This window comes from Dermacentor silvarum, chromosome 9 (genome assembly GCF_013339745.2).
Source record: "Dermacentor silvarum isolate Dsil-2018 chromosome 9, BIME_Dsil_1.4, whole genome shotgun sequence".
NCBI lineage: Eukaryota > Metazoa > Arthropoda > Arachnida > Ixodida > Ixodidae > Dermacentor > Dermacentor silvarum.
In genome coordinates this window covers 142,888,820-142,905,026 of record NC_051162.1, presented here as the reverse complement: position 1 = coordinate 142,905,026, position 16,207 = coordinate 142,888,820, and the positions used below count along the sequence as shown (strand labels likewise).

The 16,207-nt window shown below is 46.7% G+C and overlaps 1 protein-coding gene across 1 annotated transcript in view; it reads left to right on the top strand.

The window, feature by feature from the left end:
* Positions 1-16,207, top strand: part of LOC119463953 (phospholipid-transporting ATPase ABCA3) — a 102,777-nt gene that overhangs the window by 12,582 nt on the left and 73,988 nt on the right. Inside the window, exons 2-4 of the mRNA XM_049655440.1 lie at positions 2,951-3,129; positions 5,854-5,982; positions 11,474-11,591. Coding sequence (XP_049511397.1) covers positions 2,951-3,129; positions 5,854-5,982; positions 11,474-11,591 — 426 coding nt within the window. The remainder of the gene's footprint in view (positions 1-2,950; positions 3,130-5,853; positions 5,983-11,473; positions 11,592-16,207) is intronic.

The following is a 16,207-nucleotide window of genomic DNA, read 5'->3' as shown; positions in this document are numbered from 1 at the left end:
GGAACGTTGGGTACGAAAAATACGTAATTGCCACTATGTGAATTGTGTGCATAAATGTTTTAGCAGTTAACTTATATTTATGACAATAGGCGCATAATTTAGGCACTTGTTTGTTGACATTGCGTGAATCGAATATTGGAAGCGCTAAATTTTTGTCGAACTTCCTACCTTATCATGCTGATGTCATTCTTCTGTGGTCGTTAAAGAGTACTTACACAGTATTTAGACATTTTATGTATTAGCTTTCGCTAGCTACATGTGATTTCAGTGTTTATCTGCGGGGCAGTTACAAGTACGCCGCGTGTTTATTTTGGATATTTTTTCATTCTTTCTCGTTTGTTTTTATTTTTGTGCTCTCCCTTGTCAATAGTTCATAGGATCGTTGAGAGTTTGTCTAGTCATCTTGTGGCGTGTGTGATGCTAACCACATGACAAGTGGGGAACAATAACAAAACGAAAACAAAACCTTGCACAAGTATAAATTGCTTCCGTTACTGTTCACAGGTTGGCTGGCAATTATCACGGCCATTATAATCATATTGTTCGCTCCTGCGTGGGTTTCGAAAGCGGCGAACCCACTCTCGTTGCCCCGATATTTCTTACAATCACGGATGGTCAAACTCTCATCAAGTGCTCTTCCGCACTGCGGTCTCTACGTAGTAATGAGGATTATCTGCATCGCTAGAGACTATGAAGGTTTGTATTGCCCTAGTTTTATTGTCAGTAGCGACAGGTACAAAGCTGTATGGCGGCATCGTTTGTTTATAGAGCCCTTTATCGCGAGAAAAATCGCTTGCTTGCTTATTATGCTGGGTTTGGTTCCAATATACGCCAAGAGGGCCAAAGAAATGCTCAATATGAGCGTCAAATATCGAATTGGTTATTGCGCGCAGTACTTTTTTCTGCAAGAAAAAAGTTTCTGTATATAACCCAAGATGTAGCCCAAACCAGGTGACAACAGGTAAGGTGTGATAGAAAATATCTCTAAACGATGAGTCACGAATCTAATTTTTATCGGGTGAAGTTGGGTTTAGAAAACAAGTGGCATACAAAGCACAACCATAGCGGCGACACCAGTCACCTGTTGCCGAAAATAATATTTACGGGTCTTGTGCGGTGGGTACTCATGCATGGCTGATCGTACTTAAATTTAGCGCAACAGCTGGGGTTCGCGTACATTCCAGAAGGTATGTACTTGACCATTTGCTTCGCGCATGCGATCTGATTAGATGATCGTTGCCAAGTCGTCGACAACGATCAGGGGAGACCCTATACATGAATGCGCATAGTTTTAATTTTAAAAACTTAGAGGACGCGTCAACTTTGTCTTTAAGAGTGGAACGCGATAGCATTCAAAGATCGATCACTGCTTCTCACGCTTCCCGGCAACTGCAGGTTATGTAGCTGTAATGTTTATCGAGAAACGCTGGCGGGGAACTTCCTGGTAGAAAGGTGGCATGTTGCGTAGGGCGATCCCCGAGGTTGTGCACAGCCGCGCCAAAAAAAAAAAAACACATCTTTTAAAGTTTGTGTTATTGTTTCGAACATTTAATATTTAGGTCTGAGAATCATTAACATAAAAGGCAGGCACTGTCGGTGTTTCGTTTCATGGCATTTGTTTGTTGGCTGTCATTCTTGAAGTTCTGTGGAATAACATTGTCAAAAATGTAAGACAAGGTACGATCAATTTTAGTTGTAGAGTGGTGTGTAAATATAACCCGTGTATACCGCATACCATATAACAAGGCATGTCAACTACGTATACTCAAATATATACGGAAGTTTTCGCTCACGGACAAAGACGCTGACACCACATTTTCTGCGACACGGGGCCCTTCACACTCTCGCGTTAAAATAGTGCTTAGTCAGTAAACAATGGTACAGTTAAATAAACAGTTTAAATGAACAATGAACAGTTAAAAAATACACGTAGGCGCTTCAATGCGACCGTTTTGGAAAGTATCACCCCGATGCTGCAAACAGTATCGGGGTGATAGTTTCAAAAAGAAGTAAATATAAAAAGAAGTACTCTAACAAAGAAATACGAAATACAGTTTTTACAGTTCGTTGGCCTGCGTGAAACTCCCTAAAGTGCAATACGCGGACAAATTCAACTCTTGCAGGGCGCCATAGTAATCGCGGGACAACTTCGAGCAGAAAAGTTTTAAAGAGACTTTGCAGGATCACATACGACCGAAGCATTTCCCCCAGAGAAATGGCAACACGAATTTAAGAAGTCCATATATATATATATATATATATATATAACTAGTATTATGCAAAATGATGTCTCTATATGTCATCACGTTACGATGCAAGAAGAATGCAAGACAGGCTCTGCGTCGCCAATGGCTACGATAGGGCGCCGGAATAGAGCGCCTCGTCTGTATAGAAACAAGGCGCAGCATTAGGTGATCAGCTGCTGCTGTGGTGAATCGCGCCCACGCGGCAGCGACGCGCTGCCTCTCGCGATCTCCCGATAAGCCAAGCAGTCGCGCCACACTTCGCTCTGTTTGCAATGTGCCGCACGAGACAGATTGTCCGTTCCAGCTACGCTACTCACAGCGTATCTTCCTGATATAAACCGCGTAGCTATAAAATATTTATACAAAATACTGGCACACGAAATGAAAACATGAATAGAGTTGCGCTTAAATTTTGGATCAGGGAGTATCGTAATCGTCGGTTAATTTTTCATTTTATTTTCAGAGATAGCTATGGGTATTTCAAAGTATGTTTATTTATTGTAGACGTATCTATGTCTTTTTAATTACTTGTCGTTATATATGTTCGCAATAGTATATATTTCCGCTAGTGTAATCTTCCCTGCATCGATTAGCTTGTACCTTAGCTGTACATTACAGTGCTTCTGTGATTGACCTTAGTTGAAATTTTAAAAAAGCGAGGCGTACTAAAGCCGAATTTCCTTTTAAAAAATTGGGCGTTGCAGGAGGAGCAAAATGGTCGCTGGTGACAGAGAGGGTGCTTGGCAAAGATAACGTCACAATTGCGGAAATTTGGGCAGTGATGCTAGTCGCCGATGCTGCCTTTGCATTCCTGGCCTGGTACCTCTCCAAAGTTCTTCCCTGGAGCACTGATAACCCACAGCATCCATTATTCTGCCTTCAGGTAGGAATACTTGCGTAGATTTGCAGATGCTGCACAGGCTCATAATTACGTGTTCGACAGGCTAGTAAAAGCTTTCAACTCCTTGCAATGTCGGCAACAGTGGTTCTAGTCAAAACCAGAACGACTGTTGCGGCTTTCACGATAACCGTCTTGACCAGTTGAAGTTCCAAAAATTGATAGTCACTTTAGCATACGCCAAAGACGTTGAAGGCTAAAGCCTGTGCCCTCAAGAGAGAATTATTTGCCATTCTCATTCGAATGCTTTCCTACTTATTTTCTCCGACCATCGCGAGTTTGAGTGTCTTAGTTGGCACTACCATAACTGTGCCTTAATTAACCTCACCCTAATTAACATCAAAAGTCGTGTGTTCGAATCCCAACAAAGGTCGAGAGTGTGACTTCCACCAAAAGGTACTGGCTTTGAGTGCTCTCTGTAATAATTAGCTGCAATATTTAACTGTGCCTTAATTTTTTTTTGCCTTAATGCCAAAGGTGGTGGGTTCGACTTCCACATAAGGTCAATGGATCGATTCACAGCAAAGGTCATGGATTTGAGTGTTTGAACTAACTTTATCCTAATTAACACGATGACGACAGCGACCCGCACACCATCAGAATGGTGGCGTCAGCATTTGCATATAGGCAAGGCACGATGTAGTAAGTAAATTGTAGTAAGTGAATGTAGTAGGTTGGTGTAGTAAGTAAATTACTACACCGACTCGTCATCGTGTACGATTAGCGTCAACGACATGGTTTTCGCTCAAGAACGTTGCAAGTCGACTGAACGATGAGACATATAAGGCTTACGGCCTTGATAAATTCCAATTCCGTACCACCACCAGCGTGGTGGTACGGGGTGCTTCCAGCGAAGTCAACCAGCGAAGCTGAAACGTGCGGCCCCGGAGTTTATCACTGGGGCCGCACTGCCGACGGTACATTAAAGTATTTCTCAAATATTTACGTCATTGTGCTTGTTAATGAAGTTAAGGTTTCTCCCGCAGCGTCCCACGCCACCACAGCGCATGCGCGTCCCCTCCCCCTCTCTCTCCTCTCCTTAACTCCCCCCTTTCTCTCCTCTAGGAATCCTCTACTGTACTAAGCGGCGCCCGCGTGCCACACCCCCACAGCGCATGCGCGTCCCCTCTCTCTCCTTTCCTGCGCTCCCCCTTTCTCTCCTCTAGGAATCCAGAGCGGCGCGCACAGCAGGTGGTGCGACAGCTGCATACTCCGCTGGGGGCGCCACGGTAGTTCCGCGGTATGAAAATGACGGAGTGCGCGCGCCTCATTCTCTCTCCTGTGCAGCGCCGCGATGAGCGCTCGGGCCGCTGCCGCGAAACCATCTCCCGCTCAAGCTAATCATCTCCCCGCTGCTTCGCATCCACACACGGTTCCCTTTTGCGGGAGATGGAGTAATTTTTTTAATGCTATCTCGTTCCATTCTTGAAGGCGAAGCTTAAGCGCCCGCCATTTTTTTATTGCGATAGCAATTATATGGACACTCCAAAGCAGATTTCTGCCGTCGGCGTCGTCGTCGCCGTGAGGTTCCGTATGACGTCAACGGCGATAAAATCGTCACCGTGCTCCGGACGCTGTATGTGCGAGTGAAACGGCGCGAGGGACGCGTGCTTTCACGGGGAGCAAAAGCACGTCGGAGAGCAAACGCGCGTTCTGCGGCATACTCCCTGAAGGGCTGCAGAATTATGCGCATCTTTCCTCCTTTGCAATCACCATATATATAGAGCAAACGCGACTACTTCCGTCACTCGAAAGGCCGTGGGGCGAATGGAGGGAGGGAGGGGAGGCGACGTTTAGCTGCGGCACCAAATGCGTATTTATATAAAAACGTTGCCAGGCGAGAAGGTGGTAAAGACTTCCGACGCTGTTCGACGAGTGTCCCGTTCTGATCACGTCGAAAGCCTCCGAGCCGCCCCCAGAGGCACTGGCAACAGTCACCAACGCCACGCGCGTTCGGTGCGAGCGCGAGCAAAACGCCGACGGGGTCGACAACAGTTCTCCGCGTTGCTGGTGATGCTACATGTACAGATGATAAAACTAATATCCTTACTCCGTATAGCTCTCCACTAATTTGCTATCGCAATTGATGCTTCGCCTTTTGGGTTAAACTGCGACATTTTTTGTCGATGTTTTCTATGATACACCTTTCGGGATAATTATGTATAGTAGTGTTGTTCGGCTTACTACGCGTGCTGGATTCTGACTGGTATAACAAAGCTCTCAACTATTATGCTAACCAACCGGTTAAGGTACCCATTATAATAAATGAGTGAATTGTATCGGCTTGTAGTTACTGCTCGCTTAAAAGCTTATCAATCCAGTGCTTCTTTCATTACTATTACACGAGTTAAAGAACAACAATTATGTGTATGTACATTTACCTATCGGATATATTGCAGCTGTGAAAGAAAGGCTACAGCAGTATGAGTACATAGTAAAGACAGTATCAAAAGAAATGAACGTATAAGAAAACAATGCACTACAAGGTACATATAAATTTATAGCGTCATAGACAATAAGCATATAGGAAATGCTATATGGCAGCTTTTCATTTGCAGCTCAATATGTAATATTAGAAGCAAGACAATATTTTGTACTAGATCGGTTATTCAAATTCCTGTCGAACATTCTGATTCGCATTTTTGTGAGCAAGTAATTTGTCTCTATGACAATATTTAGGTATATGTTTATTATGCTCAATGCTTGCAGCCCTCTCATTGGATGCCCCAAGTTGTTGAAACCACCGGAGAAACAATGAAGGTACAACAAGACACCTCTCGATTTGAGGAACTGCCGCCAGACAGCAAAACTGTTATCGCCATCAACAATCTAACCAAGGTGGGGACCTGATGACGGCACAAGAGTATCGTACCATGCCTAAGACTGCCCAAATTATAAGCTCCAACGCCCGCCGCTGTCCTTTCAGCAGAAATTGATACTGTTTGTTGGCCCTCAGTGCTAGTTATTTTGGAATTATCGTCTTGAAATGAACATTTTCAGTAACACAGGAATGGCGATTGCACAAAATAATGTTCAGCACAATTCTATCGTAAGCTTGTTGTCTGAGCTGAAATGCTGTGCTGATTCCCATGATATTTATAACTTCATTTACAAACACTTAGGATCACAAATACTAAACTCGCCATAAAGGCAGAGATACAATTAAAGTGATGCTTAAAAATACGACAGGGCACAGTCGATCTTTCAGCCTTTTTTTTTGCATTTTGCGCTGCATCTTATTTGTACAGGATGATCCAACTAGTCTGCCAATGAGTAGATTTGCATGAAAAGGGACTTCCATGAAATTGCAAGGTTGACTTAGTGGAGTTGCACGGCTACATTATACAAGTGTGTAACGATTTTTAGTGCGTCACGGTTAACTTTAAGAGAGAAGTGAATATTAGGTCCTAATATTTCAATGCAAAAATGCCGGAAGAAACGAATAGTTTGTAATAGTACTAATGCGCGAACTTTCGGCGCATTGCATTCTCCTAGTGCGCTTGTACTATTGTGCGTTTGCATATATCATATTGTTACAAGTAGCCGATGCCCAAAGCGTTTTAAAATTTATGTACACGGAAGCCAACGGAGGCAAAGATGGCGATGCAATATCAAGAGCGAACACGTCGTCTTCCTCCTCTTCAGTGCAGCAACACTGTGGCAGCTGTTCCGTATCATCACCGTCCCGGTGTTTAAGCTACACATCCGCGGTGAAATGCGTGAGACGTGGCTTCAGTCTCGCTACGTCAGCGATCTCACTTGCAGCTGACGACGACGCTGAGGGGCGGCGGGGATGATGTCGTATGTGACATCGGTCACTTGTCGCACCACACGGTATGGACCAGGGTAACGCGACAGCAGCTTTTCGGAAAGGCCCACACGGCGGAAGGATGACCAGAGAAGCATCCAAAGAACCCGCAGAAGAGTGCAACTCGTGATGGTGGCGATCCTAGAGGCGTCTCTGATGCTCCTGTGAGGCCTCGGGACGTCATCAAAACGACGTCGACCAATTTTAGTGACGTTGAACAATTCCGGATAGTACGAAGTTCCGTGTCGCCACGCTGTTAACTGGCAAGTAAGTCAACATCGATGATGAAAGGTTCCGGCGTCGACGTGGAAACGGCATTGAGGCTACTCAGAATGTCGGCTGGAACGTTATCGGTGCCCTTGGTGGGACGGCACATCAGGGCCGGCAACTGGAGACCTTGCACGATGATCCCACTGCCGGTCGCTTGGGTTTCCATAAAACATACGAGCGCGGGGGCAGCCGCTTCTCTTGGTCAGTACTTGTCACCACCGTACTGAAATACGTGCCTGCTTGCTCACTCTACGAGCATCACAAATGACTAACCTCGCCTGCGGCTAGGCGACTCCAACTTCTACACTGTGCTGAAGCTCTTTCGCAGTCGTTGGTATTGACCTGTACCGAGTGCTACCCATATCAGCTGGCGGTAGACGATAGATAGTTAGAGCCATGTACTACTTCACCCAGTACGCTGAAACAGTGCACTACCTTCAAGATCGACAGCGTAGGTGGCGGGCTTTTTCTTGGCTGCCATATTTTAGGCCACGGAGCCCGCGTGTTGTTTGGAGCGACCGTGGCAAGACGTTATTGTCGGAGCTTCTTGACGATGTGCGTCATGCGTCTTACACCATTCGTAAGACCCCTTACAACTGCCACCCACAAATCAATATTGACACGTATACATGTTTATCTTTCACCGGTGGCCACTTTCCACCGGCTAACAAATGTTAAACGTTATCGCTCGGCACAGGACGCGCCTGTATCGGAAGTTTCTAGAACGTTATCGATGCTTCTTTCCGTTGCCTGTTTTCACCGACGCTTCTGTTACCTGACTGTATGACCGACGTAAATTGTCTAAAACTTTCTGGAAGACACGCGGGCATCAGGGATTAATCTGGAACCTTCGATGACTTGGGGCGCGATCTTGTACGCGTTCCAAAATGGAACGGAGGCGTTCCGTTCCATCGAGCTGCACACGATTGGTCAATTTGGACGTTGCGGTTGAAATTGACCAATCGTGTGCGGCTCGATGGAACGGAACGCCTCCGTTCCATTTTGGAACGCGTACAAGATCGCACCCTTGATCAGATTTTCGACGATCGCCGACTGTGTTCGGCGCTATCGTTGTGCTTTGAGTGTAGTTTGCTTTTATGGGCACAGGTTCGCCCAATAAACAACCACTTTCGTCATACACAGTTTTACGACTGTTTGCTTCACCGTCACTATACTACGTGACATCTGCAGATGTGGACAACGGAAATGCGGCGTTAAGGGGCCCTGGCGCGAGCGTGAAGGGGGCCTTGACGACGGGCAACGGCGGCGTAATTCAGCGCTTCCGGCTGGGGTTGCGGCGATTGCGGCTGCACATCGGGAACTTCAAGTTATCGCTGAACTTCTTCTTTGACAACGTCGGCGATAGATGCCACTTGAAGCTGCGACCCGGGAAAGAGCTTCTGCAGCTCCTCGCGAATGACTGTTCTGATGGTCTCGCGCAGCTCGTCGGCGCCTATTGCTTGAGCATCGGCGTAGTTGGTCAGGGGCACGGCGGTTGTATTGCCTGGCGCGCATTTCAAGTGTCTTCCGATCGTTGTGGCCTCGGAAAGAAATTAGGCGACAGTCTTGGGCGGGTTGCGCATCAATCCGGCGAATATTTGCTCTTTGACACCCCGCATCAAGAACCGAACTTTCTTATCTTCAGACATGTCGGGGTCGGCAGTGGCGGAAGAGGCGAGTCATCTCCTCCGTGAAGATCGCGATGCTCTCGTTCGGTAATTGCACTCTGGTTTCTAAGAGAACCTCTGCCCTTTTCTTTCGTACGACGCTCGTGAAGGTCCTCACGAAGTTCTCATGAACAAGGTCCCACGTTACCAGGGTGGTCTCTCTGTTCTCAAACCAGGTCCGAGCAGCGTCATCCAACGAAAAATAGACATGGCGCAGCTTGTCGTCGTCGCTCCATTTGTTGAACGTCGTGGTCCGCTCGTATGTCTCCAGCCAGGTTTCAGGGTCTTCAGCCGATGATCCACGGAAGGTTGGTGGCTCCCGAGGTTGTTGGAGCAGGACGGGGGACGCTGAGGCTGCCATTGGGGTCGTTGATTTGGCCTTCATCACTGTGGTCTTCTCGGGAAGAAGTCCGTACTCCGGGAGAAGTCCTTGCTGCCTACGGCTTGCTCGATGGTCCTTGGCGAGGTTGGCGTTAATTGTCCTCTGGTTTCGGGCTTGGATCGCGGCTTTGCGGGGGCGTTCGCTGCATGAACGCACTAGCACCTCCATCTGATGTCACGTAGTATAGTGACGGTGAAGCAAACAGTCGTAAAACTGTGTATGACGAAACTGGTTGTTTATTGGGCGAACCTGTGCCCACAAAAGCAAGCTACACTCAAAGCACAACGATAGCGGCGAACACAGTCGGCGATCGTCGAAAATCTGATCAGCGGAGAAACGCGTCGGCTTTTATACCTGAGTCATCGAAGGTTCTAGATTAATCCCTGATGTCCGTGTGTCTTCCAGAAAGTTCTAGACAATTCGCGTCGGTCATACAATCAGATAACATAAGCTTCGGTGAAAACAGGCTACGGAAAGAAGTGTCGATAACGTTCAAGAAACTTCCGATACAGGCACGTCCTGCGTCGAGCGATAACGTTTAACATTTGTTAGTCGGTGCAAAGCGGCCACCTGTGAAAGATAAACATGTGTACGTGTCAATATCCGCCCACAGCGCTTTCATCGCACCCTGTCCGAGATGTAGATTGTCCGACATGTCCGATGTCCGACATGTAGATACATGTAGATCAAAACTGAGCTCAACAATTGGTACGTTATTCGTGACTTATTTGGCCATTAGTGACTTCCGCGTAGAACATCGCTCTGCAACGCGCTACCGAGTACTCACCATGGGGCCATGTAACGAGCTTTCTCCTCGGCGTCTCTTTCTTTGGTATCCACGTGCCCTCATATGCGTCAGTGTGTGAGCAGTTGGTATCACGCCTTGCCCAGTGTCACCAACGCATCACCCTCGACACCGACGCTTCTCAACAGCACCACAAAACCAGATATAAGGCATCCAACCCTGTCGTTTCCTTCCACCCTGGAGAAGAAGGGCTTCTGTGGACCCCATTTCGAGCTACTAAACTTTGCGAAACGGCAGAGACACTTGTACTTCTAAAGTCGACCGTGCAGTTGTGTTCCGGGGCTGAAAACTTGTTCTAGGGACTCCGCGGAATCGATATTGCCATTGACGCTCCCAATTCGGCTGTTACGTTAACTTGTTAATGAAACAATATAAGTTATATTCACACGGACACGAGAAAAGACGATGTCCTCGAGGAGCGATATGAACAAGTTCAGCTGCATGATAAATCATTAACATGACACTGCCGCCACTGATAAATGCTGTCGCCGTCTCAGTGAGCGGTAACCTTGGCTGCAAACAGCACGCCAAATGTACTTTTGCTGCATCACATGATTCAACAAGTTTGGTGCTTAGCCAAGCAGGCTACAACGCTCGTACAGCTGTATAACTTATTCCTGGAGCCAACGTGCATACCTTTTACTTCTTTATGCGCCCTTAACTAGCGCAGTACTACGTGCACGTGCCAATTCGCAAGAAAGAACGGCGTATGGTTCAGAACAAGCCAAACGATTTTGTTCGTAATTCATAAATATCAGTGTCCTTTCCTGTGTCTAAAAAACAAATCAAACTCAGCGAAATGTCAAATACACGCTTGTTTCATTGCTATAGACAAGAAGTTTGAAGTTGTAATTTATGTACTACAATGTGAATTCATGCTCTCTTCGAAACCCATAGATAACTTGCCACAGACTGCTGACCACTAGTACCATGGTAAAAATATGAAGCACGAAAAAAAAATACCTGACCGATTCTGTCAAGGTAATGAGTGTGAAGCTACGCAGATCTTACGCTGATGCGGGAAATATTCTAATTATGTCTGACATTATTATATGCATAATAGTTCTCTGATCTGTCTAATTCAGTCGTAAATTTCTGCCTCCTATCAATGAAACGTGCTCATACACCATGCCGATAAGTCGATAGTACTGTGCAGCAGATCACCCTGGGGCAGGATACAATAGAGGGCACCGAACCGGTTTGCGAATCGGCCTGCGAACCGTTATAAATTTTTATTTTTCCGAGCCGCAACAGAGCCGAAAGAAAATCTGTGTTGAACTCAAAGCTAAAGCAAACCGGCATTTATTGGTTAAACATCCTGATTTGAAGTGCTCACATTGCACAGCTATCGGTAACCAGAAGATAAACGATTTCTTTTATTTCTGCCATTTTAATAGGTTTACGGCTACAAGCCAGCCTTAAATGGCGTTGACATGAAAGTATACGAGTCTAAAATCACGGTACTTCTTGGCCACAATGGCGCCGGGAAGACAACCCTGATGAGTATCTTGACAGGTAAGCAGGATAAAGGGGCACTGGGTGAATACAAAAAGGAAACCAAACAAGCTTTCAGTGTCGGGTTGAATTTTCTCCCACTGCACTAGCGCTACGTACCCCTTAGAGAAATGCGACGCTGGAAAAAACACCGTGCCTCATCAATGCTGGAGAAGCCGTTGGGCGCACCTTCTGTCTGACGCAACTTATTGCCAGTCGTCCATACATGCCAGTTTCTGTAGTACCGCTTCGATAATTTCTGCAATAATCGCGATGATGTTTAGGATAAAGCGCCAGGATTTTTCTCATCGTGGCTGCAGCTGCTGTGTTGCCGAAAAGCTAACACACAGGGTGGTGTTATTTTAGCGCAACGGCCATTATATGGCTTCATTTGTACTAACTTAACAGTTGCGCCAGTGGCCGAGTTCGTTCGCCACATACCTATACCAAGTGAAAGGGCATATGTAACGTAAATAACCTTAGCGCAGCGAACATAGACCTTCAAGCCCACACTTCCTTTAAAGCAAAGCATTCCGTGCCTTTCTTTCCGTGTGTGCGGATGAATATTGGAAATGATGCAGTAATAAAATGTCTTTTAGAGGACCTTGTCGGTGCTTATATGATTTCGTAGGCAGTGTAAATCGCCATTTACTCATCAGTTACCCAAACGGGCACAGGCGTCCCCAGGCGAGACTTAATTGTTTTAGACTAAACAGTGCTGCCGAAGGGAACGCGCCATGGAAATACGGAGAGATTTTCTAGGCACAACGGAACTCGGCGAACCCTGCGAGTGCAACAGTGCAGCTTCTCCGCATGGCCCATTTCGTTTTGCAAGAGTCTAATTTTATTATTTTGCAGAAATAGATTGATTATGAGATGAGAAACTAAACCTCAAAGAACATATTTTTGTAATTTGCGCCTTCGGTACATCAGGTTCATTGCTAGATCTTTCCGATAATTTCTTTGTATGTTGGCCGTTGCGATAGACGCTATAAATGTTTTCAAAGCTTGAAAAAAAATGAGAGCTCAGTTTGTTTAAACTACCTTTTATTCAGCTAACTAGGACCGAGCAGTCATCGTCAAAATAATTTACCTCAGAGCGAGTTGGGGCCGCAGCTGTAACACGGTATCGCCACCTGTCTGTATTTTATTGCGATAGCAATTATATGGACATTTCAAGTGGATTTCTGCCGTCGGCGTCGCAGTCGCCGTCACCGTGAGGTTCCGTATAAAGTCCGAGGGAGGTAAAACTATCGCCGCGCGCCGTATGTGCGAGTGAAAGCGCGTGGGGGACGCACGATTTCACGAAGAGCGAACGCACGGCGGAGAGCAAACGCGACTTCCGTCCCGCGAAATGCCGTGGGGGTACGAGAGGGAGGGACGGGGGCGACGCTGTGCTGCGGCACCAAATGCGTATCTTGCAACCGGGCGCTACACTGGCGACGCAATCTCATACGTGAAAGGAGGAACACGGGAAGGCAGCGTGGGCGGCTTCTACTCTACCAACAAATGCGTTCTTGTACTTCGCGCCGGTGCGGGCGGTCGGTGTTGTCGCGCGCACCATATCTTGAAAGCTAATTGCACACGGCTGTGACCTTTGTATGCGCTGTGCTTTCGCCGCTTAGTTTCTGTAGAAGCGATAGACCGCACGAACCTTCGCTCGATGTGGCGGCCGCCCTTCCTCACGCCAGTGTTCTTACAGTGCTTGTCTGCGGTCATCGAATGTGATCTATTATTGTTTGCTTGTGCGCGCTGACACTTCGCTAGTTTATTCAGTTAGTAAGCGAATGTGTCAAGTTTATACAGCCGATAAAACAACTATCCCTACTCCATTTAGCTCTCTACTAATTTGTTGTCGCCATTGATGCTTCGCCTTTCAGGCAAAACTGCGACATTTTTAAACATTTTTTCATGCAAGCCAAACCTCCTGTTAGAGTAAGAGTGATTTTAATACGAAGCCTTCCTTTCCCACCCAACCCGGAGTTTTAGGCGCACATCTCGGCATTTTCTTGAGCGGGTCCCAAAAATAGCGCAGTTAAAGAAAGCAACCAGGAAAAGAAACAAACCATGGTATGAATTGCCATCATACAAGGCTACTGTAAAATTACATTAATAAATAAGGACCACGAAAAAATAAGTGTAAAAGGATAATCAACGAAGACATCATTGCGCCTTTAAGTTTCATTGCGCTTTATCTCGAGTGTTCCTACCTAAATACACGTAAAAGGAGAATTCATTTTTCTAATCTGGCGAAAACTGCAGATGGGTACCTTCCCAAACCCGTATATCCTACACAAATGGCATCCTGAGGTGCACTCTTCGAAATGCAAAAACTGTGAAGGCATAGCGACCCTAAATCACATGCTATGGGCTTGCCCAGCGCTAAACGGTCTACATGGCAACAAAGAGTCATGGGAATCCTCCCTTCATAGCCAGGAAGAACATGCCCAAAAACAAGCCATCTGTCAAGCCCAGGCCGCCGCCGGAAGCCAACTGATTCCGGCCGACGTCTAGGGGGGAGGTGGACGGTGAAAGGGGGAGCTGCGTCTCACCCCGATCACCCAGACTCTCTGACGGGTGCAAATAAAGTGCTTTCTCTCTCTCTCTCTCGGCAATCACTGCACAAAATTTGACGAGGTTTGTTGCATCAAAAGGAAACCCAAAATCTCGTGACTATTTGTTTCGAATTTTTTTTAAGGTCGTCAGTTTTTTATAAAAAATTGCCAAGAATCGCAAATTTTCAGAAATCGAAACTATCAAGTTTACAACTCTAACTCAGCAATGAAAAACGATATAACATTTCTGTGGATATCATCTAATGGTACATCTAAACCAGTCAAAAATTATATATTGAACATGAAGCTCAAGAAATTCAGCAATACTAAAATACGACTTTTCCAGAATCCTTGTACACATCGTAACGAATTCACTTAAAATATAAGATGACAAATCGAATTTGTCCGCTTCGAATCGTCTAATGGATGCCGTTCACAGAATCACGATAACTTCCAGCTTCTCTTTTTTTTTCGAACTTTCGAATTAATGAAAATTCTTTGAAAAAAATTAGAGCCCTAAATCGGAATAACGCTTCCATTAGCCAATAGAATTTAACTTTCTCTCTCAAATGCAACCAGTTCCATTAAACCGCTCCAGGGTTTATCTCAGAAAAGCGTTTCTGTGTTTTACAATTATTTGAATAGGCCGCATCGGAGTTGGGCCCGAGCTCAAGCTTTCTCTTAAAGCTTATTTGCATGACAGGTGAGGCACTTCTCGACAGATATTTTTTTTTATAGTGCGAGGGTCCGCTCAAGAATGGGGCCGCTCTTATTGCGCAGGTTCTAGAACGCGCTACATTGCCCTCGCCCTGCCATAGACACCTGAGTACTTGTAGCGATGCACACAGGCCATGCCACCTGGGTATGTTCTTACAGAGATACATAAATTTGCATAAATATATATACTTATATATATTGTGCTCGACAACACCAGTCATGGCACAAACGGACGCATACACTGCTGCAACCACCACGGCTCAGACAGCTGGGCCTAGTTAGTCCGTCACAGCACCGCAACGCGAGCCTCAGGTATTTTCTGGCCTTCGCGACGAAGACGTGGAAGACTGACTTGGCCATTACGACAGGATGAGCGCTTGCAACCATTGGCACGGGGCACGCAAGCTCCGCAATATTGCTTTCTACCTGAGGGAGGTCGCTCAAACACGGTTTTTCGGCCATGAACGTGACTTCGCTGATTGGTCAGCATTTACTGCACAGCTGCGTCAGATATTTGGCACATCTGCTGGGCGCTCCGAAGTAGCAAAACAGAAGTTTATTACCCGCATAGAGGGAGCCGAGGAATCTTATACCGCCTACATTGAAGACGTTCTGGCTCTCTGCCGTCGCACTCAGAGGGACATGTCCGAAGTGAAACGTAATTGCCGTATCCCGAAGGGCATCAACTCCGTTGCCTTTAACGCTCCTGTAATTCAGAGCCCCGTTTCAGTTAGTGATATCATCACGACATGCCAACGCCTTGCCACGATCTGCGCCTTTCGTCTTCCATGCGCCTCCTGCGACGCTCACCTTACCGACAACGCCGAATTGCGCGCCCTCATCCGCATCATTGTGCCAGAGGAGCTTCACGGCCATGCTCCGGCCAGCAACACCATTGCGCGCTACAATTCCCAATTTTCGCGAGATGATTAAAGAAGAACTGGCGTCCATGACAAGTGTCACACGTGCCCGGTACCCTGCGCCTGTTTGTGCGCCTTCTTACGACGAGATTGCTTAACGGCCTCCGGTACTAGTTCCATCTTTACCTGCTGCGGTTGTCTCCGACCACCTGGCATCGAAGGCAGCGAAGGCCCCCGTACAATCATACGACTCTACTTGGCGCCCTTCCTGCCCAGTATGTTTCCACTGTGGCATACGTGGCCATATCTCTCGTTTCTACCCCCGGCACCAGCAAGATGAACGCCGTGGCTATTCCACGTATGAGAGAGACTATGCGCCCAGATCTGACACTTACGTTGCAGGACCCTATATATCCTCGTCACATCGCTCGCCCTCACCTCCGTTGTCCCAAGGCATGTCCCGGTTTTCTCACTCACCCCATCGTCGTTCCCCGTCACCGTTCCA